At 37.4% G+C, this 23,943-nt stretch overlaps 1 protein-coding gene across 2 annotated transcripts; it reads right to left on the bottom strand.

The window, feature by feature from the left end:
• Positions 1 to 5,760: 5,760 nt before the first annotated feature.
• On the bottom strand, positions 5,761 to 23,933 carry ANAPC4 (anaphase promoting complex subunit 4). 2 transcript variants are annotated; one of them, XM_061379938.1, is made up of 28 exons: positions 23,777 to 23,933; positions 23,086 to 23,191; positions 21,885 to 22,017; positions 20,667 to 20,741; positions 20,500 to 20,526; positions 20,355 to 20,399; positions 19,246 to 19,330; positions 18,753 to 18,863; positions 18,118 to 18,201; positions 17,776 to 17,862; positions 17,436 to 17,500; positions 17,300 to 17,342; positions 17,116 to 17,192; positions 16,579 to 16,679; positions 16,448 to 16,499; positions 16,095 to 16,150; positions 14,880 to 14,929; positions 13,975 to 14,031; positions 13,772 to 13,828; positions 13,112 to 13,205; positions 11,625 to 11,722; positions 10,439 to 10,500; positions 10,317 to 10,355; positions 10,128 to 10,229; positions 8,927 to 9,004; positions 7,942 to 8,112; positions 6,628 to 6,751; positions 5,761 to 6,185 (listed from the first exon to the last, which is right to left on the bottom strand). In XM_061379938.1, exons 1-28 carry the CDS (start codon positions 23,882 to 23,884, stop codon positions 5,970 to 5,972), a joined length of 2,403 nt encoding a protein of 800 aa, XP_061235922.1. In that variant the 5' UTR covers positions 23,885 to 23,933; the 3' UTR covers positions 5,761 to 5,969. The 2 variants fall into 2 exon arrangements, with proteins under 2 accessions (XP_061235922.1, XP_061235923.1); XM_061379939.1 differs by having other exon boundaries at positions 14,883 to 14,929.
• Positions 23,934 to 23,943: the final 10 nt, after the last annotated feature.

Below are 23,943 nucleotides of genomic sequence, written 5' to 3'. Positions count from 1 at the left end.
GGCAGCACAGTATATCTATTATTTTAGATATCCCTGTAGTTGAAATAATACTCAAAATGTGTATGTCATCTGGGTGGGAAGTAATTGAGAAGTTAAAGCCCAGTCATAGAGTCACTTCTGACTTCAGATCAGTGTCTGCTTTTATTAGAAGGCACAGATCAACCCTGAGACTCACCTACTAAGCAGTTTCAACTCAGAACACTGGTAGAAGTGAAATGCGTAGTTGGGAAAATGAAAGCCTTGTTTACATGTTACTTGTAGGCAGCATTTTAGTAACATCAATGTCTTTTTATATAAACCAACAGAGCTGAGTGCTTCATATCTTTTTGTTACTGTAGTCTGGACATTGATACCGAGTACAAGGAACTCTTTTTATCCATGAATTGTAAGTCATATCACTGAACATGCATAAGCACAGTATGTCCAATCTCTATCATAAGTTCTGCTGAGAAACCAGACCAACAAGTAGGTCTGATCTAACTGTACCCATAAACATAGCAGGAATGTAATAAAAAATTCCGCTTTTAATTGTGTCCAGCAGCCTCCAGTGATCTTTTACAGGGATAATCAAAGATGGAATTTGGCCCACAGCAATTTGCTTTTAAGTTGCATTCAAACATCAAGATTAATACGTACCACAGAAAACAAAATCATAACCCTAAACTCTGGACTGGTATTTTATGTCTTCCAAAATTATCTCAGCCTACATTGCCAAAAATCTTTGCCTCCAGTTCTTGCTCTCCACTTTCCCCCCTTTAGACTGGCTCCATTCTTTCACTCTTTAAAGGACACCCGGCTACACCACTCATCCATTCTCTTTGCTGGTATTTCCTATGTAAGCAGCATGGCAGCAGCAAAACAGGAAACCACAAACCCAGGCTGTGTAAGAAGGGAAGCTGATTTCATTTTAAAACAAAACTAATTTCATTCACTCACACCCTCATATCCACATACTCACAGGCACCTAGATATGTGTGTCCAAGTAGTCTGTGCAAAATTCAGGTGCCAGACTCCTGAATCCAGGAGATCTGTGTAAGACTCCTTGTGACAACACAGAGAAAAAGGGACACCAGCCTTCGAGTTCTTACCATGTTGGGCTCCTCTGAGGTTGGCAGCTGCATGCTGGTTTTGGCCAGGCCTTTTTGTACCTTTTAGGAACTGTCAATCAGTCTGCCCATCTTGTCCTGCCTCCAAGAGTCATCAGGATTTGCCCATTTGCTCAGGCCTTTGCCTCCTGACCACCTGCACGTAGACACATTAGGATTTTGACGACCTGCTAATCTAAGTGACTTCAAATGCATGCCATTCTTATAGCCCTACTGCTGCTTTTGTTCCTTCTGGTATGTCCAACCTCCAGTCATTCCCATTCATGCAGGCCTGAACATATCTATTACAAATCTCCAAAATTTAAGTGATCACCAACCATGGAAGAGAACTATATAAATCCTAACCCTCCACAGAGAAAAGTAGAGAAACTGTTTCAGTGCACAGCAGAACTGCACAGTATTTTAAGGAAAGAAGTGAACTAACCAAAATTTGGCCAAGGTTATAGGCAGGTTGTCTTCCATAGAATCATACAATCAACTAGGTTGGAAAAGATCTTTAAGATCATCAGGTCCAAACATGTTATCTCCTTCAAGGGATTACTATACATTGAAAAATGTTATAGAAAATAAACTAATTTAGAAAAGATTTATTTCTAGGTATCACAAAAAAAAAAAAAAAATCCATAATTTTCATCTGCTTTACTCACTAATTCATCCTTCTGCCTTAATAATGCTTTTTAGAAAAATAAAGTGACTAAAAATTTGGGCTAGTAGTATGTTGTATTTCATGCAACTGACCAAAACTGATTAAAAAATAATATACACTATCTGGATACCACAATGCCCACTGATGCCTTCCATCCTCCTCCTGCATTTCAATATTCTGAACATTAGCCAAGTACCTGAAGCATTCAGCCTAGTACAGATCAGCTGCAAGAAAGGGGACATCACAAGTACCACATTTCTGAAACAGAAAACAAAAGGCATTGTCCATTTGCTTCTAGTCTAGTAGAATTCCACCACGAAGGGTATATAGTTAACTCAACATATGGAAAGTTTCTTGTTCTGCAGATAACTGCAACATACGAAAGCTCTGGTCTTTGTGCTATCCTCGGGAAACCGCAGGTTACCTCAACAGTCTAAAATAAATATGTGACCAGACGAACAAATTCCTTACCTTTGCCCTTGTGGGTCTTAACTGTAGTGGCTATTTAAGAGAATGATTTTCAGGCACCTCAGGGAAAGTCTTCATCTTCATAACAGAATTTACATATGAATTCACTTGAGAATGACAAGATGCAAAATCAATATCTGAAGATTTCAATTTAATAATAATTTAAGAAGAAAAAGTACTGCTAAAAATGACTGCACCTCTAAATCAGTAAGAGAATCACTATGGTAAGAAAAGAGGTTTTTTTTTTCAAGTTCTAATTTGAAACTTACACCACTTTTGAAACTTAGGCCACTTTGGAAGAAGGCCTTGAGCCTCACTTTCTCAGGTGGCTAGCATGCACCCTCATCTCCAGATTAGAATCAAACATTTTTCTAAGCAAACAAATATTTGGTTTGTTCAAAGCAAAGCATGTTCAATAACATACTTATAGAACAACATCAGTTCCACCATGCAACAGCTCTACTGCCATGAGACTGAATTCCTTTTGTATGACAGCAAGAGTATAGGTTTGCAAAGAGGGTCTTATTTCCTATACTAGGTCCTAAGTTGTTATTTTCTTTTTCTCATTAAGAATAGGCTCACTCTAAGAGATAGAGTTCCTGGTGAGAACTCCAAGAACTAAAGCTTACAAGATTTTTTACTTTATCCTCTAGGTCAAGTACAAGAACTGCAAAAAACCACCAAAGGTCTTCTAATTCACAGGAGCAGGCTGTGATTGTCCAATTAGAGCTGTAAAACTGCCAGCTAGGAGCAGTAGCCCTATAATACCCCCTTGGGGGAAGAATATCAGAACTCCCACACTACCTTTATATCCCATTACAACTTACTGCAGCCCTGAACTTTGCTGGCACCAATGGTCTCCAGACTGATTTGTTAGCAGCTCTATTACTTACCCTAAAGGTATAGTTGAACAAATTTTGTTTGCTTACAAGTGGGATTTCTTCTCTTCTACTTCCAGAGAGGGTGCTGTGTTTTGTTTTTTTCTTAGAATTCCTCCACAGTGGAATCTCCATAGAGATCCCTATGTCATTTTGCATCTGTCTCCTTAAAACTCACCCTGACAATTCCTTTCATCCCCTCTCCTCATTCATATACATTCTCCTTATTGGTTATTATGAAGTGACCTCTGGTGAAGTCTTCCCCTCTCCCAAATGTTCTTCTTATTACTACCATTGCTCCATGGCACAAGCTAAACCAGCTCTTCCCCCCTAAACCAGTTTGTGAAGCAAGAAATTAGTCGCAACTCCAAAAGCAACAGCCAGCTTAGTGTAGCAAGAGATCTTCTTAGATAATACTGTAGTATATAAGAAGACACAAAGACAACTCTCTACAGATATTAAATACAGGCCACAGAAACTTACTAAACAATTTAAGTACTTTATATACACGTCTTTCCCATTATGTCAAGGCTTACATACAGGTTTAAAGCTTTTTTAAGTAGGTTTTTCAAAGCCAAGCAGCATCAGGACCAACTGCAGGTACTGTTACAAAAATATACACCCCTTCTCCCTCCTGCAAAGCAAAACAGTTAACTAAAACAAGCTTTTGGTCACTATTTCTTTCCACCCATCTTTTTGCTCAGCTGAAGTGGTCATTTATGAAGGCAGGTGTGTGCAGTGAAATACATCTGTGTAAGCAGAAGACAAAAGTAGCATGGCATGCCCAGGCTGTGAAGTAAAACAGCACCAAGACCAAAGCAAAACTCAGCAATGTGGCAAGTTTTGAAATCCTAGAGATCAGTCAGAAAAGGCATTGACAAGAGGTCTGGAAAAAGGATTACACAAGCTGAATAGCAGAAAATAAAAGCTGACCAAGATCTTTCAAAAAACTAGAAATACCACATACAAAACAGGTAGATATTAAAAAAGAGGCATCAGTAAATTACTCTTAGAAGACCTAAAGATTAGTATGACAAACACTATATTGTGTACATATTTGATGAGAACATACAAGTTCTTTTGACTACAAAACTGCCAAGAAGAATGAGTGCTCCCAGCAGAAAAAGGCTTACTAAGCCTCCAGTCAGCATTAGAAAAAAAGATGATGGAGAGATCAAAGTGTCAAGTGAAATCATTGCATCCAGATACCACCAAAATCCTGAAAAGCTTCTAGATCAAGTATTTCCCATCACCCTTCTGAAAACAGATCCATAAGCACACTACAGATACATTTATTATTAGAGAAATCTGGAAGAAAATAAAAATAATTTTGACAGAAGAATCAGCAATGTGATGAGAAGCACTGACCTAAACTAGTGCATTCGTATCATGTCATTGTGAAATGTACAAAGTGCATATGCACTTATCCCAGCCAGAAACAAAACTTCCATTGATTCAAGTATATCCAAGACTGGACTAGAAAGATGCATAACCACCTTAACAAGATTTCTGAAGGGCATGCCCCTGTGGCATGTACACACCTGCTATCAACACAAATTCAGAAACAACAGTGGGCAGGACAGATCTGATTTCTATATGCCCATGGGCTGAAACTGCTTAGCAGAAAGCACACCAGAGCAATTGTTTCCAAGCACTGTAGTGTGACAACTTTTAAAGTCAAGTCAGGAGCAATAGCTTCCTGGAAGGACACAAGGCCAGGCTTAAGCTGAGTGGGTTTTGTTGTAGCTGCAATTTCTCATCAAGAGTAACTGCTCTATGCAGAAAGCCCACAGCACTTTTGAATTTCTGTTCCTTCTGTCCTACAGCTTTTCATTGTGCCTTCAACCATCAGCATCTGTTAGATGAGAACACTGAATAGCAAGCAGCTGAAAAGTGAAAAAAGAAGTCTCTCTCAGAACTGAACAGCTTTGTTTAGAAGGATCTTCCTCAAACAGTCCAAAACCTTCAAAAGTCCACTTTAAAAAACAGTAACTTTAAAATGGCATATTTCAAAACAAGACAAAGATGGCAAACCTGGTATATGACCTCTGCAATGCCAAATAGCAATTTCAGATTTCTTTATTCATGAAATACAGAATAGAACATACGCATAAGACCTGGTCCTCTTCACAGATAGAAAGTACACTCACTGTTTTGTAGGAAGATCATGCATTTCGCAGCAATATTAATTTAAAGAGATGAGTTTTGAGTAAGCTAGGACTAACAGCTAGTAGGGAAGAAAACATTTTAGATTACTAAGCACTGTTTCTAGCTGCTGTCACTTAACACTGCATCATTCCTACAGAAATACATAAATTAGCAAGCAACATGATCATGCTGAAGTCTATGCATGACAAATAATGCTACATCAGAATTAAAAAAAATATACTCTGTTGTAACTTTAAATTTTGTTGTCTAACTAGTCTTATGCTGATCTGCAAGCTTCTTGTTAGCCATACTCTTAAATTTCAACTCCACAGGAAGCTTCTGTACCCACTACTAGAACATGAGGTTTGAAATAATTCAGTTCTGAATTTTGTTGTTTTAACATACAAGTTCATTTTATATTAACAGTATTCAGGACTAAACAGGTTAACTGCGAAAAACATCTTTTGGTATTTTTTTTCTCATCTATAAAAAAAATTGTAAATGGAAAAACCTCTCAAGGAAATATAGTTCATACCAAACCATGTGCCAGACAAAAAAAGGGTCAGATAAGTGCACTCTAGAACACAGTCTTAGCTGAGAATCAACACAGAAGCCTGACGCACAACATCCTACTACAGTTGCTTGAGTAGGTACAGGGTACATCATCTGAACAGCTTGAAGTTAGGTTACAGTCTTGTCCCTTTACCAACATAAAAGCCTATGTCAAGGATCCAGACTTGATTCATGTTCTTCAGTTTCATCAGGTAGGTCTTCAGCAGATGCATCACACACATTGTCCTGGTTATCTGCAGGCTGATTTAGCTCATCAGGTTCCCCAGCTGCAGTCTGAGTTGTTTCTTCTTCCTCTTCTTCCTCAGCTTCTCCATCATCTTCCACATCCATCTCAAACACCCTCACATGACGGAGATTTGAACTTAGCTATGGAGACATTAAGAAGTTTCCATTAATAAATATATTTTTTTAAAAAGCACCAATATCATCTTAAATGTTAGCCATGAAAATGGCCTTTCTTTGACATGGAAGTACTGAGGAAACAAGCAACTTTTTAATTGCTCTGCAGGGTGAAAAGTAAAGCAAATAGATGCATCAACTTCTGTTAGTCTTCCATGCTGTGTTACAAGAGAGGTATGACTGTATCCCAATACACTTATAACAGATCATAAGAGAATAATCTATTTAGAAATATTTTAGTATTCACTTACTATTTTATTAATTATAAAATATTATTGGTTATTTATTATAAATAAATGCTTTCTTTTTCTTTGCTAATTCTTACTAAATTAGCAGAGAAAGGTTATTACTCTCTCCAGTCATAGCATCTTTAACAGTTTACAAGCTGTTTCTCAGATACTGTACTTACCACACAGGAAACTTTCCTAATGCCATTTACAGAAACATACTGAGCTTTCATATTCTCAAGCACTCTCCACTGATTCTCCAAGATGACAGTACATGTGGGTATCTCACCACTTTGCTCATCCAGCCTGCACACAGGAGGAAGGAAAGCACAAAGCTAGTATATAAGAAACCATTCCAGTACTAAGACAAACCTCAGTCAGTCCAGGGTTTTTTTTATGTCTAAGTTTTATTATATCATATGCAACAAGCAGATTAGCATTTGAAACCATTGTAATGCTGCTATGTATATTCTAAAGAGGGGGATCCAACTGCAAAGACACAACATATTTCATCTGAAGTAAAAGACTACAGCAGGTGAGAAGGGAGCTGTAAAGCCTGATCTTCCCACAACTAACAGCTACTGCAGGAGGATGAGGATGGCATCCTTCAAGAGAAGGGGTTTCTGAACAAAGTCCTGTACGCAGTGCCTTCACTTACACAAAAGTTTAGCCTCCATGACCTTTCAAAGATGTTTTACTCCGGTTTCTTCCCATTCACAGAGCCTGTGTGAAGGGCCCCCTGCCTACTACAATGGCCAGGATTAGCCTGAACTTACTTTTAGTATTTTCTGTTAATTCTTCAATACACAACTTCTTTGTGGCATAAAAAGAAATATTTACAGTTCAGTATGGCTCTTTGTTTTGAGGTAAAAATTTCTTTAAGCAATCCACCAGAGATGCATAGAGAGAAAAAAGAAAAAGCAAGTGAGGCTCAACAACTAAAAGATCTGATTCACCACTTGAACAACACTGGTCTTTTTTTGGGTGTGTGTCAGTTCACATCCCCCAGATGCTCTTCTCTCCCTAAGCCAACACAGGCATCAGTTTTTATCTTTCATGGCTAAGATGACAATAGCTGTATGTGTGACTACCAGGGGAAGGATGACGAAATATTTGCGTATCCTTATTACAAGGCAGAAGTATATGAGCAAATAGCTGAAAACATCCTAAATTCAAATATTCTAACCAGTAAAGTTAGCATCCTCTAAAGAAAAGATTACCTCTGAATCTACAGGATGTCTTCAGTTGGTTCTCCCATTTCACAAAAGCCATATGAACATGTAGTATTCAGTCTCAAAAAAAGCAAAACCAATCCCAACCCCCCCAAAAAATTTTTAGGAAGCTTCCACCTCTACATCCCATTTCCCTGGCACAAAACTTTTGTCTTTAAAATATTTACATACACACAAGGCATGAGCAATTGTACACGATTAGAATATTTGTTTAATCTGCTTTTCAGTTCTACATTTTCAGACTTGCTCGAAGTTTTTCAGTACCTTCTAGTAGAATCCCAGATTAATTCCCTATCTTGGTCCTCATCTGTGTATACTGAAGATAAAGGCAACTGAGCCAACACTCTCTCCTTCCCTTCTTGTTCCATGCTCTCCTTCAGAACTACAGTTACAGTTTCATCATCATAGAAGTGTGCATCTAAACAACTGTAGCATCTATAGGAAAATAATTTAGAAAGGAATAAAGTCAGAACTAAAATATTTTTAAGTTGCACAGCATTCATGTTAAAAATTACTCAGTAGCTAACAGGGAGCTTTACTGTAAATGGTAATAAGGTCAGTCATGCAGCTAAGACACTGAAAGACAGTTATAACCATGTCAGACTCCTGTGTGATGCAGGAAAAAATATTCTGAAGGGAAAAAAAACCCAAACAAACAAAAAAATCCACACAAACCCCCCCAAAATAGAAGAATTACTAGTAATCTTATTTTGTCTCTGTTCAGGTGAAGTGTAAGGAACAGTAAACATAAACACCAAAGAAAATTTAGAAACACATCTGAAGGCACTGAGGACAATCACATCTGAGCTTTCTACATGAAAAGGATGAGCTTAGTCTGCCATGCCTTTTAGGATGCCTTCATTTGGGCATATCAAGTGTCTCTCCATCTTACTTAAAGAACATCACAGATAGAAGCAAAATCTGTTTCCAGCTAGCTTGCTTTCTTGTATGTGTGCTAAAAGCTCTAGTTTTCAGGTAGAAAACTAAAATATACTTGATCTTGTGATGAAATGCAATTTCACAAATGATTCTCACAATCCTGCACCTGTGCCATCTCCTACAGCCCAACTCACCCAAGGACTACAAGGTGGTCCAGCAACTGAAGCAGTAATTGCAGGATAAAAGCCATATATAATATGCCATATGCCGTAATATAAAAGCCATATATATAATGTCTCAGAAGTTAACTTAATTTGAAAGAACCAAACATTAGAAAACATGGTTCTGCAAAAAAAATCAATATACTAACCTGGAGTCTGAGTTCTCATGTATACTGTTGCTCAAGAAGTTTCCAAACTCTACTGCAAGAATTCCATTACTGACAGACCTAAAAAAATAGTGTTCATTATCTCAGTTGATAATTTCTTTTCCATTCATAGAGAATCCAAAAATCTCTAAAGGTAACTGTCGTAAGAGATGGTGTAAGCCTAGCTAAGGTTAGCACAATACCAGTCTACAACCCAAAATGATGCAACTGGTGGATGAGAATGTTTTGATTTCCTCTGCCCTCACGAAAATATGATTAATGGAGTCAAACAGGAAACTGAGTCTGGGTTGTGGGATACAGTTCTTCTCTGCTGAACTCGTTTCAATTGTCCTAGTCTCAGGTCTGTTGAGTCAAATCTACAGAAAACAAGTTTAGACTGTTTTAGGTATCAATGAGGGAGGAAACAGGATAGGAACCACACCACAAAGCTGTAATTTTGTCATCAGCAGCTCTCAACTGGAAACACAGAAGATAACTTCACCATATGTTTTCTTCAGCAGTAAATTTGCTTTTAAAATTCCCACCCCTATCACAGTTCATTATCTCCTCAAATTAAATGACATGGATTATAATAATCAGTATTTTATGGAGGAGGAATTTGTACTGTTTTCTAAACCCAGATTATTTCACTGATCCCACTGGCAGAATGCATCTTAAACAGGTGTATCAGTACAACTAAGCAGTGACAAACTGCAATTTGGACACAGAAGCTCTTGAAGGTTCACAGAACCACTCCCCAAAGATGTATTTTATTTGCTGCACTACCTCCCATTTTCCCTAGAGTACTGAAAGGTGTTAGTCAAAGGGTGCAAGTGGTTAATAAAATAAAAAAAAAAACAACAACCACACTGACAGTAAGACAAAGCAACCCTGAAAGCACAATTCCCTGTAATTTTTCACAAGTTTGTGGAAGTAATTCTCTGAGGAGCAAAACTAAGGGAGCCTGATTTTTTTCCTAAGCCTAAAACCATCTTGGGTCTTATGATTAGATTTTCTGTGTCTAAGACAATACAAACTCCTGCTGCGGATTCCTGCTGTACTTCCTAATGTCTTCCTCATTTTCTCTAGTAACCAAGAAAAATTGTATTCACACTGCTTATTCCTTCTTTTTACAAATAAATTTGAGTTGTGATTGCCTGTGTACATAGGTACCAAACCTCACAAACCAATTTTGCCCTCTTACCTAGAAGTATCAGTATGTCTTCTCAAAATGTATATTTTAGAAATAGAATCTTCTAACATGGTGAAGAGAACATAATGTATATTGGATGCTTTGTCATTCCACCTGTAATGTGAGGGAAGGAAATGAAAATGCAGATTAAGTTTTAATAACTGGTAAATGACACAGAACAAGGAATAGCAGCATACTTACAGAAATGGTAATTTAAATAACTGAGGTGTGGAATCTTCACTGAAAAGAAAAAAACAAACTAGTTCATTAAAAGCTGCTGTAATTTTGTGCAATTGAGCTTTAGAAATAATGTAAATAAATACCTTTGAGAAGTTTTGTAAAGAGACATGCAGAATGCTTGATGCACTGATTTTCCAATTACATCCTAACAAAAACAATGAAAATAGGGCAAAAAATGAAGCCAGTTATTCATAATTATACACAAATTTAAAGACAAGGAAAAAACCAAACCCAACCAACCAAAAACCAACCAACGAAAACCACCTGAGTACACCTGAAAAAATCCACCAATTTATGCTGAAATAAACATCCCTATCGTAAACACTCCTGTCACTTGATACACTAGACATTGCTTAACATCTTTGCTAACGGACAGCAGGATTGAGTGTGCCCTCAGCAAGTTTGCCAACCACACCAAACTGTGTGGTTCAGTTGATAAGCTAGACAAGAAGGGATGTCATCCAGAGGGACCTTGATACACTTGAGAGGTGGGCCAATGCAAAACTTATGAAGTTCAACAAAGCCAAGTGCAAGGTTTCTGCATGAGGGTTGGGGCAATCAAAAAACACAAGTCTGGGCACAGAACAGATGAAGAGCAGCCCTGAGGAGGACTTGGGGGTGTTGGCTGATGACAAGCTCAACACTGACCTCAACAACACCAACACCCGCTCGCAGCCCAGAAAACCAACTGTATCCTGGCCTGCATCAAAAAAGCGTGACCAGCAGGTCAAAGGAGGCAATCCTGCCCCTCTACTCTGCTGTTGTGAGACGTCACTTGACGTACTGCATGCAGTTCTGGTGCCATCAACACGAGAAGGACGTGGACATGTTGGAGGGGGCTTTGAGCAATTTGATCTAGTGGAAGGTGCCCCCACCCATAACAGGGGCATTGAAACTAGATGATCTTTAAGGTCCCTTCCAACCCAACACATTCTATGACTCTATGATTCTTCATAATGTACAGATTAATGTATTGCCAACTAATACATTTATCTAGTACACAGTGCACACACCAAGTTGATTAACATTCCACATAGACCCCAACAATGTGGGAACATAAGACATGAAACAAAATATCCCCTATTATGCTCTCCCTGTCCAAAGGCTTGAGACATCCTGGCAGCAATGAAGCTGAGCTGCATACTACCACCTAAATTGCAGGCACTCAAAGGCAAAGATTAAAACTTCAGGCCTTACTAAGCATGACTACTACTTTCAGTTGACTGCTAACCCTAGAATAAAGTTCTAATTCATATAAACTGAACTTACCGCTGGCTTTAGTAAACACTGATCAATGACCCCTTCCATTTGCCTTTTGACAAAATGCAGTGATTTCTCAGGATAGTAGGGAAACAGAAGTGGACTTTCTGTAAACAGATAAAGTTCATGTGAAAAATGCCTGTATCTCTATAAAAACCATAATACACTATTATTAAAGTGACAAACTGGAATGACCCCAGTGGAGGATCAAAGATGGTCACAGGGCTAGAGCACATGCTTTATAAAAAGTTGACGGAGCTGGGTTCATTTAGCCTAGAAAAGCAAGGGCTATCAAGGAGGAACCCACTGGTCTCTTCAGCTGCCTAAAGGAGGCATTACAAAAGACATCATCTTCAGACTTACTCAGGAAGAGGAGAACATGCAACAGCCATAAGCCCCAGCACGGGATATTCCGATCAGATATAAGGAAAAGAGTTTTCATAATGACTGGTTAGGGCTCATGAAAGGGCAGCGTGCCCAGAGAGATTACAGTCTACCCCTGCAAGATGCAGAGGACCTGATTGTATAAAGCCTTGAGCAGTCCACTTTAGCTTCAAAATTAGCCCTTCTTTGGTTGTAGGTGACTGTCTAAATAATTCCCTGATTATAAATTCTAACTCAAGTAACCAACTGGATTAGAAAACAAATTTGCAAAAAGAAGGAACTGCATTTACTCGAGATCTAGAAACTGAGTTTTCATAAAGTATCTTGTTTAAGCAAAACTATTTCCATACTTTTCACAGTAGCCCTGATTTGGCTTTTATAGGACTGATTCATTCTTACAAAATGAAGAATTTCGTAAGAAGACATTTAGCTTTGGAGATAATCTCACTGTTTATTTTAAGTACATATCTTGTTTTTTTTCCAATGTTTAGCTGGAAAAATGACATAAATTACATCAAAGAAAGGTAGAAGGTGTCAACAGCAGAAGCATTACTTGTCCTATAATCATCTCAATACTTGCCAAATTAACACCAAGAAAACCACTTAGAATTAAATAGGCAGAAAAAGGCAGCTCTAGCAAATTCTATTACATGACAGCTTATGCTGTTTAAGTTTCACAGTCTATGGTTTCTAAAGTTAAACAGCAAATATTTTGCCATCAGCTTGTTACAGTCTCTTGCTTCTTTTTCACAACTAATTAACAAAATAGCCTCAGACTCCAGTGAAAGAGAACATGTAAGGGCAATTCCCCCAGGTATGACCTAAGCATAATTATTACTTCCTTGAACTGGAATTAAAAATATTTCTGAGACTGGTACATAAGAAGGTAGGAAACTCCTCATACCCAGAAAATGGCTAATTGACTGGGTAAGCCACTACATAAAAACTGTAAAATAACAAGGACCACTTATTTTATTCTGGTCAGATGAAGACCGACGACTAACACTATAGAAATAGAAATAACTCATAAGCATGAAAAAACAGATTATTCTTCTACATTGTTTACAATCTACATGTATCTTTGTTAAACTTTATACTAAAGCACAGGTTACCTTTAAGATGAGTAGTGTTTTTAAGAAAGTTAAACCACTGGTTTCCCTCTGTGTTAGGTGGTGATACAAGATCATCATCTTCATCTTTCAAGTACTAGAAAAGAAGCAGACATTTATATGATTGCATTTTAAGAATAAGGGAATTCAACTCCAACATCACCCCTCACAAGTCTGGTAAACATTTCATCTCAATTTAGCATTAAGTCTTTACTTAGTCTTAAGTGTAGTCTTTAAACTACTTAAACTCCACCCCTTCTAGAAACAGTGAGAAAAATCAACTATTGCCTGAGATCACAGGTGATAGCTCCCTAGGAAACTGATTTTTGAATCAAGTTTGAGCACAAGTGTTTTGAAATACAGTGATTAAAGGCATAAAGACAAATAAACGCATTTCAGTTTTATGTTACTATTGCTGGCTGTGAAGAAGCTTCACTTTCCCTAAAAATACAGCATGTGTAAGGTTAAAACTATAGGATATGGTTTTAAACACTACTTTTCCTAATAATAGGCAAATACAATTAAAATACTCTCCATTACCACTATTGGAATATGCAGCACAGAGCAAAAAGGACAAAGATGAAAAGTGGACACAGCTTTAAATCTTCTTTATCTAAGGTTTTTCTCATTTATTCTTTTGCCATTTATTCCCTAGCTCTTTACCTGGCCAACTCTCTCCACATTGAAATATTTTCCTTTACGATTGTAAAGTTCTGGTGCCTGAAAAAATAATGCAAACAAATCCATTATTTAAACCCAAAGTTAATGAGATGTGCAAAAAGATGTGTAATTTTATTACAAGACTTTTCAGCTGGAAAAAAAGAAAAATGCAGTCAGATGCTGTACCTGGCAAACCAGTAACTTACCTCATTAAAGTGTTCAGTAAGAAAATCAGCAACAAACGTGATATCTTTCTGAGTCATCTAAAAGAAAAAACAAACCACAGTGAGAAAACCAAAGGATAAGAAATACACAAGAACACACAAGGTCCCCCAGCCTGTCCTCAAAAAACACATGCTTCACACTCCAACCTGCCTGGGAGCCCTCTGCTGAACTCACTCTAGTTTATTCATGTCTGTCTTACATAGGAGGACCTCATGCCAGAGAAAGTATTCCAGATGCAATCTGATGAGTGCTAAGTAAGGAGGGTCCTGTCCATGCTCCTGTTGGTACAACCCTGGTTACTTGGCCACCTTTGCTGCCAGGGCACACTGCTGGGTCATGCCCCAGATCCATCCCAGCAGAGTTGCTCCTCAGCCAGTTGGCGATCTGCTGTGCAATTGCAGGTGGTCACTCTTACCCAGGACAGAACCTTGCATTTGTCCTTGCTTGTCCCCACCTGTGCATTCCTCCAGTCTATTTATCTATTTCCCTCTGAAAGGCACCTCTGCCTTCGAGTGTATTGATTCACCTACTGTGATGGTGTCTGCAAACCTGATGCAGATGTATTCCACCTCCCCTAACAGGGCACTGGTAAAGATGTTAAAATCGTATTCTGATTATGTTAGTCATTCAGAGCACAGAAAGAGCTGCTATACACAGAGGTCTCAAATTCATACAGCATACTAAGAAAAGAATAGTATTTACAATGAAAACAGAAAAAGTAATTCATGTGAGACAGCGTATTAGTGTGAATCTATAGGCATCAACTTTCTCAAAAGAAATGACAGACACTATCCGTTAAGTTTAGGAACAAAAATAAATCTTTAGCCTTGCACTCAAGGCAAACAGAATACAGAATATGCCACCATTTATTAGAAAAAATTACTACTACCTTGTTCAGCTCTGGAAGCACATGATCTTCTGACATCCTCAACATGGCTGAGGGAAAAAATATATTCTTACTGCATTAATATTAATATGTTTTCTTAATATTCTTAATTTTCCATGGCTATGTAATAAACCACTGTTAATAAAATAGGAAAGATTAATATGTCAGAAGCAAAAGAGTCTGGAAGGAAGAATTTGTAAAACTGAGACTGAAATTAAGCCTCACTTGCTCCACTAGCTTACAATACAAGTCTTGGCAAATATTTATCTTTAATCTTTTCCAATTGCACTGTAGACTGTACAAGACTGAAAATATTAGAAAAGGGGCTCATAAGAATGTATTCATGTACACAGAGTAGTAAAACAGACATAAAACACATGAATAGTGTCACACCCGGAATGTGTTGTAAAATTTTAAATCAGTGAGGCTTAGATAAACAGTTATCTGTTCAGTTTCAACACAAACACAGTGAACATTTAAATAATGAAAGTTCTAACACTATGACAGAGAACTCTGATAGCTCTACTTTCTGCAATTTTTAAAATTAATTATTACATTCTTGCTATTAAGTGCTAACATGGCATTCCTGGTGCTTTTACAGTATCTGGTAAGACTGCTTAAGTTTTTTGTAAAGTAGTTCTAAAAAGATCAATTAAACATTATAAACCTATTCATAACCACATGACAAGAATAGGCTGGCTAACATATAGCAATTTCTGCTGACATTTTACCTACAGCTACCCAGCTACAACTGTGGGTGACTATTAAGTGTATCCCAACATTCAGAGACTGTTTACATGTATGCATAACCATATGGCTAACTAGGTCTCCCCAGGAGAAAACAGCAAGTGACAGAGTAAGGAGAATTAGACTATACTTCAAATACGGTGTAATCTATATACTAATTTAATTTCTCCAAGTCAAGACCAACAAATTGCTCACGAAGCAGACAACAGCCTGGAGGATCATTACAGCATAAGTATATATTTAATACCCACTGCTCACACAGTGAGTTTAATCGAGAATTATCAAATTTGTGATCTATGTATTATGCAATATTATAATTATTTGACTGTAAACTTTTAGACATTCAGAAATTTTCTATGATAGAAATAAACAGATGATCATAACAAAGGCTGGTTTAATTACTCGCCAACATTTCAGTGCTTACAATACAAAACAGATACTGGATGCTTACTGTGTCATCAAGCTTACCAACATACAGCCATCGAAAAAATGCTTTGAAGTTTTTCATACTACTGTCGATAACCCTAAGAAGTGAAAAAACAAATTACCAAATGTCATAAGCTGCTCCAGGCTTAAGCCCCATCTTTACTACAGAAGGGTCCGCAAGCACTGTCAGGGTTTTTTTTAAGTGCCCAGTGCAACCTTCCAAGTAGGACTGCTCTTTGGGTGTGAATCGTTGACTTGCAGCGAGACAAGATATAAGCTCACCACCAACAGAGAAGCCTTGTCCTCCCAACCTCCTCTATTCCCAGCCACATGCTTTTCCTTAGATACAAGACTCAGTAAGCATATTTTATAAACTCTCCAGACATTATACTTACTGAAGCAGCTCATTTGCTTTCAGGATGAAAGAACCAACAGCAGTGATAGCCTCTGCAAAAAGAGCTAACCATTATTATTAAGCTTTCAAAAGTGAAATCAGGGTTGGTAAGTAGCACACACATTACTGTACCTTCAATTCCAGATGCATCCAATCCCAGAGACTCATATTTTTGTTTCCATAAAGCCATTCCTTTCAATTCACTCAAGTGGTATAACAGTGCCTCAGAGCCACTAGGAATGCAGAAGAAAGAATAATCATCTTTTAGCACCCTTTGGAAATTCACTGCTTCACTACATGCTGTTTTCATCATTTACTGTACAAAGAGGAGAGCTTTGCAGAGAGTGGTGGTCAGCCACATAAAAGTATCACTTCACAGAAGAGCAAATATGTCCTAATGATTTTAGCCACCACACAAAGTTGGTGTGAATATTTTGCACGTCCTGTAAGCACACCAGCCAGTGACATACAGGAAATGTGCCATGAAGATTGTCCAAAATACTTCAATAGTTCTCCATTACCCAGAAGTAAAACAGCACATTTTGTCACAATCATGGTCTCTGCACCAGCACACCTACTTACAAAGAACCACCAACATGCATACTGTTTTTCAGCAAGGCAGATAATATGCCATTTTGTCTATAATTCACCGGATATTCTGTGACTTACCTCTGCAAATGACTTATGACCAACTTTTGTATACTGGAATAGGAAGACTCTATGGACTGACCAAGTTTTTTTAAGCCCTGTTAGAAAAAGAAACAGAAACACATAGTAACGTTATGTTAGCATAACAGAATAGTGATTAAAATATATTGAAATAATTATTTGAATATGTTAAATATTAACATACCTTTACTGTCAGTTGGTTCATTAGTAACGCCTGAAGCTCCAGACTGTACGGGGTGGGAGAGAGAACCAAATATGCATTAATTTTGTATTTCAATATCAAATGCAAATGCATACTCAGATAAAACAACAGTAACTACCTTGCTTTGCCCCATAACAACAGCTGCATAAACTCATCCTGAACAGAAGTGGTTGTATTCTTTTCCTGTCAGTCAAAATGATTGAAATAGATTGGTGAAGAGATTAAATCCAGGCTACCAAATAATCTCACAAACACTTGAATTAAAAGTATATTGGAAAACCCAGCCCACATCCTTGAATGCCAAAATCAGACTACTTATCTCTGGAGATTTTCTAGTATTTTAAGTTATTTTCAATTGTATTACCCAGTAAAAATTCTAAGCAGTTTGCCACCACCAATAATCTGCTCTTAAGAAAATAAAGAAATTATTTGATTCTATTATTTGACAGCCACAGTACCTGGACGAACTTTGTTAATCGTGAGTCCATCTGCATCAGTATTTCTTCCCATGCTTCACACATGCATGTCAACGACAACTTTATATACTGTAATACATATACAGACATCAGTGTTAGTCCCTTTTTCCTCCCTTAATACACATGCAAGAACTGGATGTTATTATACCAAGTGAAGCTATACTGTAGATATTATATTAACATTATCAAATTCTAAGTTAGAACTCTAGATTTACTTAAAACCAACTTAAGCTTCCTACTAGAAAACATTTATTTTACTTGCATTAAGAATATTGAGGCTGGTAGGAACTGTGATATTAAGAGCATATTGTAACACAACTGTACCTGTAACAGAGTTGAAATATGAGTAAATTTCCGGGCCATTCGAGTTACCTCAGGTAAGTAACTTGATAACAGACTAGTGTCCAGCTATAACAAATGAGATAAACAACAGTTTACAGATGATGATTTGTCTTTCAAGAAATTTTAGATTACAGAAATTAAAAGACAGACTGGGGGAACCAGCAGAAAACCTGATACTTCTCATTTCCTAAAGTTTATTTTAAGAGAGAAATAAATTTTATTCAAAGCGACAATTTATAAAAACTCCTGATAAGGTTCATCATTTTGGAGTCAGTTTCAAGGATGACTGTTCTGGGTAGACTAGATAATCAACAGAACTACTGATATACCTTTGTATGCAGAATGAAGAAAATTTGAGTAACTGTAATTGGATAAATGAATGTCTAATTTAAACTAATAACGTAAAAGAATGCCTCCGATCAGCAGCATTAGGCTCACTGGTGAAGCTGCAGGTTTACGTGATAAATCCAAAAGCTAAACTGTGAATTTCAGAAAGGCTGGAAATAGTAGTTAGGGGCTTTTTTCCCCACAAATAATGAGAAAGCAATAAAGATACCAGAAAGTAATTAGAAAAGCAGTTTCACTTATAAGGAACATTTTAAAGTTACTTTACTTGCCTGAAAATATGTTATCTCAGCTTCGCTGTCTGAAGAGTTTCGTATCTCTGTAATAACCGACAGTGATTTCAAATCACTAGACAAACATAGTCCACGACAAGAACCTGCCACCTGAGAGATTCCAGTTTAAAAGTTAATGAAATACTGCATTTCCTCTAAGATGTATTTACTGCTATCACACATACAAAGACAACTGTGGTCAATAACATGTAAAAACAAAGTGGAATTTTCAGCTACTGTTCAGGAACAAAAACACTCATTACTGTGGATTAACCCTGAACTTTGTTTCATTTGAAACAAGATGTCAAAACAACCAGGGATCTTTCCAACAACAGCCACGCAACCCAATCAAGAGAAACAACTACTCTTTTCTTTAAAACTCAGCAACCTGCTTTCACTTATATGTAAGCATACACATGTATTTTTTTTTCATTCAGTTCAGCTGTAGTTTGATGCATTATGAAACACAGATACAGAAAGGAATGTAATATACCCCAGTTACTGTAGCAATCTTGAACATTCCGTAAGCATAAATCTCAATAAATCCACAGCTGCCACCAAGGACAAGAGCATTAAGCCTATAAAAATAGAAGAATGTGTTGATGAGTACAGTGAAACAAATTATAATGCATACAAACATAATTCTTTACACCTAAATTCCATCCCTTTACTAAAGATCCTCTAAAGAATCTCTGAACAAAAAGAAACACTGTGCTAATGTCAAGAAGTTTAAAAACAAAACAAGTTTCAGTGCCATTGATAAGACCTCCTCTAACATTTACAGAATGAGTAGCTACTAAATTAACTGATAAAATAGGGGGAAAAAAAAACAAACAAAAAAAAACCCCAAAACAATACAGGCACACAAGTCCTTCATTAATGTTACATCTTCCAAAAGGAAAAAAAGTAGCAGTTTCTAGCAGCAGCCCACCTATCAATACAGTCTTAAGGAATAACTTGCAACAGATGCCCTTATTTTTTAATTCTTATTTTTTAATAATGAGGATGCTTCTCAGTGGTGAGACTGTAAAGAACAGTGAAAAAAGCAAATGGAAAAACAAGGTACTCCTCAAAATGCACCGCAAGCATGCCACAAAACCAATCTCAGTCTGCTAAGCTACACTTTCTCCAGCTTCTCCTCTTTCTCAGTAAGAGACATTTACCTTGAAGTAACCCTAATACAGCTGATTTCAGAGCTAATTTTAACTTTGTCACACTCGTGCAAACTCATAGGAGTTTCCCATCTGTAACAAGATTTTACTAATGTCTCCAAGACCAGCTTAAGTAACACAACATAGCCTTCAAATGCAGCCCAAGAAACTTCTCCAAAAAAGAATATATGGTACCAACAGCAGCTGCTGATAAAGTGCCTTATAATCCCTCTAAATTAAAGAGGGAAAGTATAAACTGACAGAGGCTTTAATATATTTTTTAACTATATCTTTGTACATGAAAAACAGACATTACATACCCTTTCTCCAGGACCCTTAAATACAGATTATGAATAACATAAAAGTAACCCCACTAGTATCCATTATTTTATAGCTTTAAATAAAAAACCCCATCAACAAAACAACCCCACAACCCACATACAGAATTTACCTTACATCACCCAGAAGCTTCATAATCTCATCTGACTTTTCTTCACTGAAAATACAAAATGTATGATCAGGATTTATGCAGCTTGTCTCAATACCAGAAAACAAAATAGAACAATAAATAGGGAGAGAAAATGCCAATTTCTTACCTGAAAATTTTTGCAGTAGTACTGTAACTGAAAATAAAATAAATATTCTCAATAATAGTGAGCAAGCCTCTAACTCAAAGCACTCATACTCATTAGAAATGAATAACTAAAACAAAGACAACGAACAACAAATTGTATCTTTCCAGACTTATTAGTATAATGCTTACTTTTTTGGTAGTGCTGGTAATTTAGGCAAAAGGAGATTTGACTCATCCTCAGCATTGTAAAAGGAAGTGAGAACACTGAAAAAGAAGTAAGGCTGTCTTTACCACCCAAGCTGTAAAATAGGGGGAAAGAGAATTTCTAACTTCAGCATTACAGTATATTGTCATTACGTTATATATGTTAGTTACAAATATCAGAGGATGATTCCTTATGGAACCTTTAGTAACTTATCAAATGATCAAACTAATAAAGAAGTCTGAAAATCTTTTTTATTTCCACCAAAGAAGAATATAAAGTTTGTATCTGCTGGCTCAGTAGCTTGCAATCAAATCCTTCTCTCCTGTCATACAGTTACTAACCAAGGCTTTCTGTTCAAACCCTGTACAACTCTGCAGTATAACCCACCTATACTTCAGAAAAACTATAGGCATATTACAGTGAGAGGAAGACTACATTGCAATACTAAATACCATACCTCAGACACGCCATAAGGAGATAAATCTATTCCCATCAGGAGAAGAATGATTTAAGATGCAGTTATTTCCCTCACATTTTAAGATTGGCATTTTCTGGAGGATGGTGGGATCTAACATTACCTCCCTTTTTTAAAATCAATGTTTTACTTAATTATTGTCTAGTACTGCAACAAGGTGCTTATCAGAGGTTTTTGTAAGACCACAGAAACAGGGATCATGAATGCCACAGGGCTCATGATCACTAATGGCAGTCTGACTTCCTGAAGCAACTAAACCCACAACAGTATTGCCAATGAGGTTGAATGTAACACCAAAGGCACACTGTGAAAGATACAGGACCAAACTAGAGATCTTGAAAACACAAGTGAAGAAAGATTTCAGTATAATACTTATATTCTAACAAAATAGATTAATATTATTATTATCTTAATAAATTAATTGGTACTGAAGCAAAATGGATGTACAAGCTAACACACTAGATCTAGATTCAGGTGGACGCTCAAGATCATACTGCAATTTTTGTGTATAACTTAATGAACCATAAGACTAAGATATCAACACTAAAAATAAGTGTATGAGAATTTCTAGTCTAACAAAAAGGAAAATTTTAGCCAAATGGTAAAAAAAAAGCCAGAGCTATGTAATATTATTTTATATGACTGCTTGTTAACGTTCCAAGCATTAACTATTAGCAAGGTGGCACTACATAGCCCATAATCTACTTCCAGGGTTTTTCAAACTCACCTGCTTTCCTCAGTTACTTCCATCCAATGCATGTATGTAATAGATGAGTCCACAGAGAAAGAGTGCAAGCTTTCAGGTTTTTCTACATCACACAGAATAATTCGCTTGGTATCAGTAAGGCCAAAAGCCAGAACTAGAGAAAGACGAGTAAAATGCATAAATAACCAATGTGCAAAATTTAGTGCTTAAGACTGAACCAGAAAATGAAGCGTCTTCAAAGCCAACTTACGGGCAGAATTTTCTTTGTCTATGTACAGTCCTTCAAATTCTCATTTGAAATCTACTTACTAGAATGGAAGTTTGAACTCCCATCATATTTTAGGTGATAGGTTTAAGTCAAAGGCCTGATTTCACAATTATCTATCTACATGTTGAACTGAACATGCTTCTAACACTTCTAACAGCTGTTCTGGCAGAGCAGAAGCTTCAGTTTTTTGCAAATTTGAGGCCATAATTATATATAAAGACTGTCCACCAAGAAGGTCTGGGTTTTATTACAACAGAATAAAATTTTAAGACTTGCTAAGCAACTTGTGCATCACCTTGTTAACTTTATTCATCTGTAAAGCATATGACAGGCATCAGTTTCTGTCCTTGCTTCCTTGTAATCACAGACAACCAGCTTAAAAAGAAGTTTCTTAAACTCCCATACTCCGTCATAAAACAATGAGTAGTTTTCACCCACGTCACAGAAGACTGTTCCCAATCTCCCACCAATAATGTGTCAAAAAAACCCACCCAAGATTTCCCCCTAATAATTTTAACATTATTTCTGTTGATAAGGAAATGGGGCCTTTTTTTTTTCCCCTCTTCTGGTTTATTTTTAGAGCAATTTTAGCCTCTGCAGTTCAGCCTGTGTTAAATAAGCTAAGCTCTCCAGTCAATCCTGACCAGCCTCTTGCTCTCCCAATAAATTTTGTACTACATACAAAAATATTCTTCTTAATTAGGACCTCGAACTTTTCCTGCTCCTTGAAAGCAGTATTGTGGACAAAAATCCACCTTGCATATCTGTTTTGCAATTGATTTCAACAGTGTAAACCTGTTACTTTGAATAAACCTCATAAAATTAAGCCATCATTCTCTTCAAACACAAGTTTGCTTAAAAATTTCCTTCACAGATAGGAGGCATCATCACAACTTTCACTGATTTGCAACAGGATTTTTATTGCATCATATCACCTCATATACTTGACATTACTTTTGCCATCTGGTCTCCAAGCAAGAGCAGTCACTTCTTTTCCTGTATTTTCATTTGGAGGCAAACTCCACACTCGTTGAAAGTTTGCAAGCCGATGGAGTAAAACCTACAAAGCAAACACATTCAAGACTAGTCCACATTCTCCCATTAATATCAGTCTGTAAATCAGTTCAAGATGCACTTCTTTTATCACTTCTAATACCTATGGCTTAAATATTGTGTGCTCCTCTTGCAGATTCACTCCTACGTGGTTTTGGAGGGCAGTATACCGTTTACAGCAAGAGAGAGAAACAAGCTGTATCTTGTATAAGCCTGTAACCAACAGGGTTTATCCACACCTCCCTAGCCAAGCACAGCTGAAAGCACACTCTTGGCTTCATGCATGAACAGCAGTTCAAGGGAAAAAATAAATAGAACTGAAAAGATTTAATCTAAATAGGAAATTTCGTGTGCTTTAAAACCCCAGTGCTGCAGCCAATGGAAGCATCAGTGAATTTGTTTGGAAATAAGGAAGTAAAAAAGGAAGGTGCAGTCAAGTATCGAGAAGCTTGATAAAAAAATCTGCTATTCCCAGGCACCTGGCTTATCTCCCAGCACTATGCCACAGCAAACCGCAAAGGCAGCGCAGAGGCAGCTCTTTCCTCCTCATGCCTCCTCACGCCTCCCCTCAGTCCGGTCGCCATGCACTCACCTCCCCCGCTCTATTGGCCAGGGCGATGAGGTCCCTTTTGGGGGACCAGGCCATGAAGACCACCTCCTGAGGCAGCTGTTTCTCCCCCACCTGCCGGAAGGCGGGCATTGCGGCGGGGCGCTCCGGCCGGACACGGCCGTGCTCCAAGCGGCTGCCGAACCCCTTCC

The sequence above is a fragment of the Neopsephotus bourkii genome, unplaced genomic scaffold, assembly GCF_033783945.1.
Source record: "Neopsephotus bourkii isolate Nb327-2 ecotype Australia unplaced genomic scaffold, CSIRO-AGI_Nbou_v1 NB_1780, whole genome shotgun sequence".
In the NCBI taxonomy this organism is placed as follows: Eukaryota; Metazoa; Chordata; class Aves; order Psittaciformes; family Psittacidae; genus Neopsephotus; species Neopsephotus bourkii.
Note: the sequence above shows the minus strand (reverse complement) of the source record. Positions and strands in the feature narration are given on the sequence as shown.

Excerpts from the sequence above, each read along its gene's own strand:
- ANAPC4 (XM_061379938.1), bottom strand. The coding sequence starts at position 23,884 with ATGCCCGCCTTCCGGCAGGTGGGGGAGAAACAGCTGCCTCAGGAGGTG. Across the intron at positions 14,032-14,879 it reads TTCCAGAGCTGAACAAGGTA|ATGACTCAGAAAGATATCAC; the intron begins GTAGTAATTTTT and ends TTTTTCTTTTAG. Across the intron at positions 10,501-11,624 it reads AGTGTTTACTAAAGCCAGCG|GATGTAATTGGAAAATCAGT; the intron begins GTAAGTTCAGTT and ends TGTTTTTGTTAG.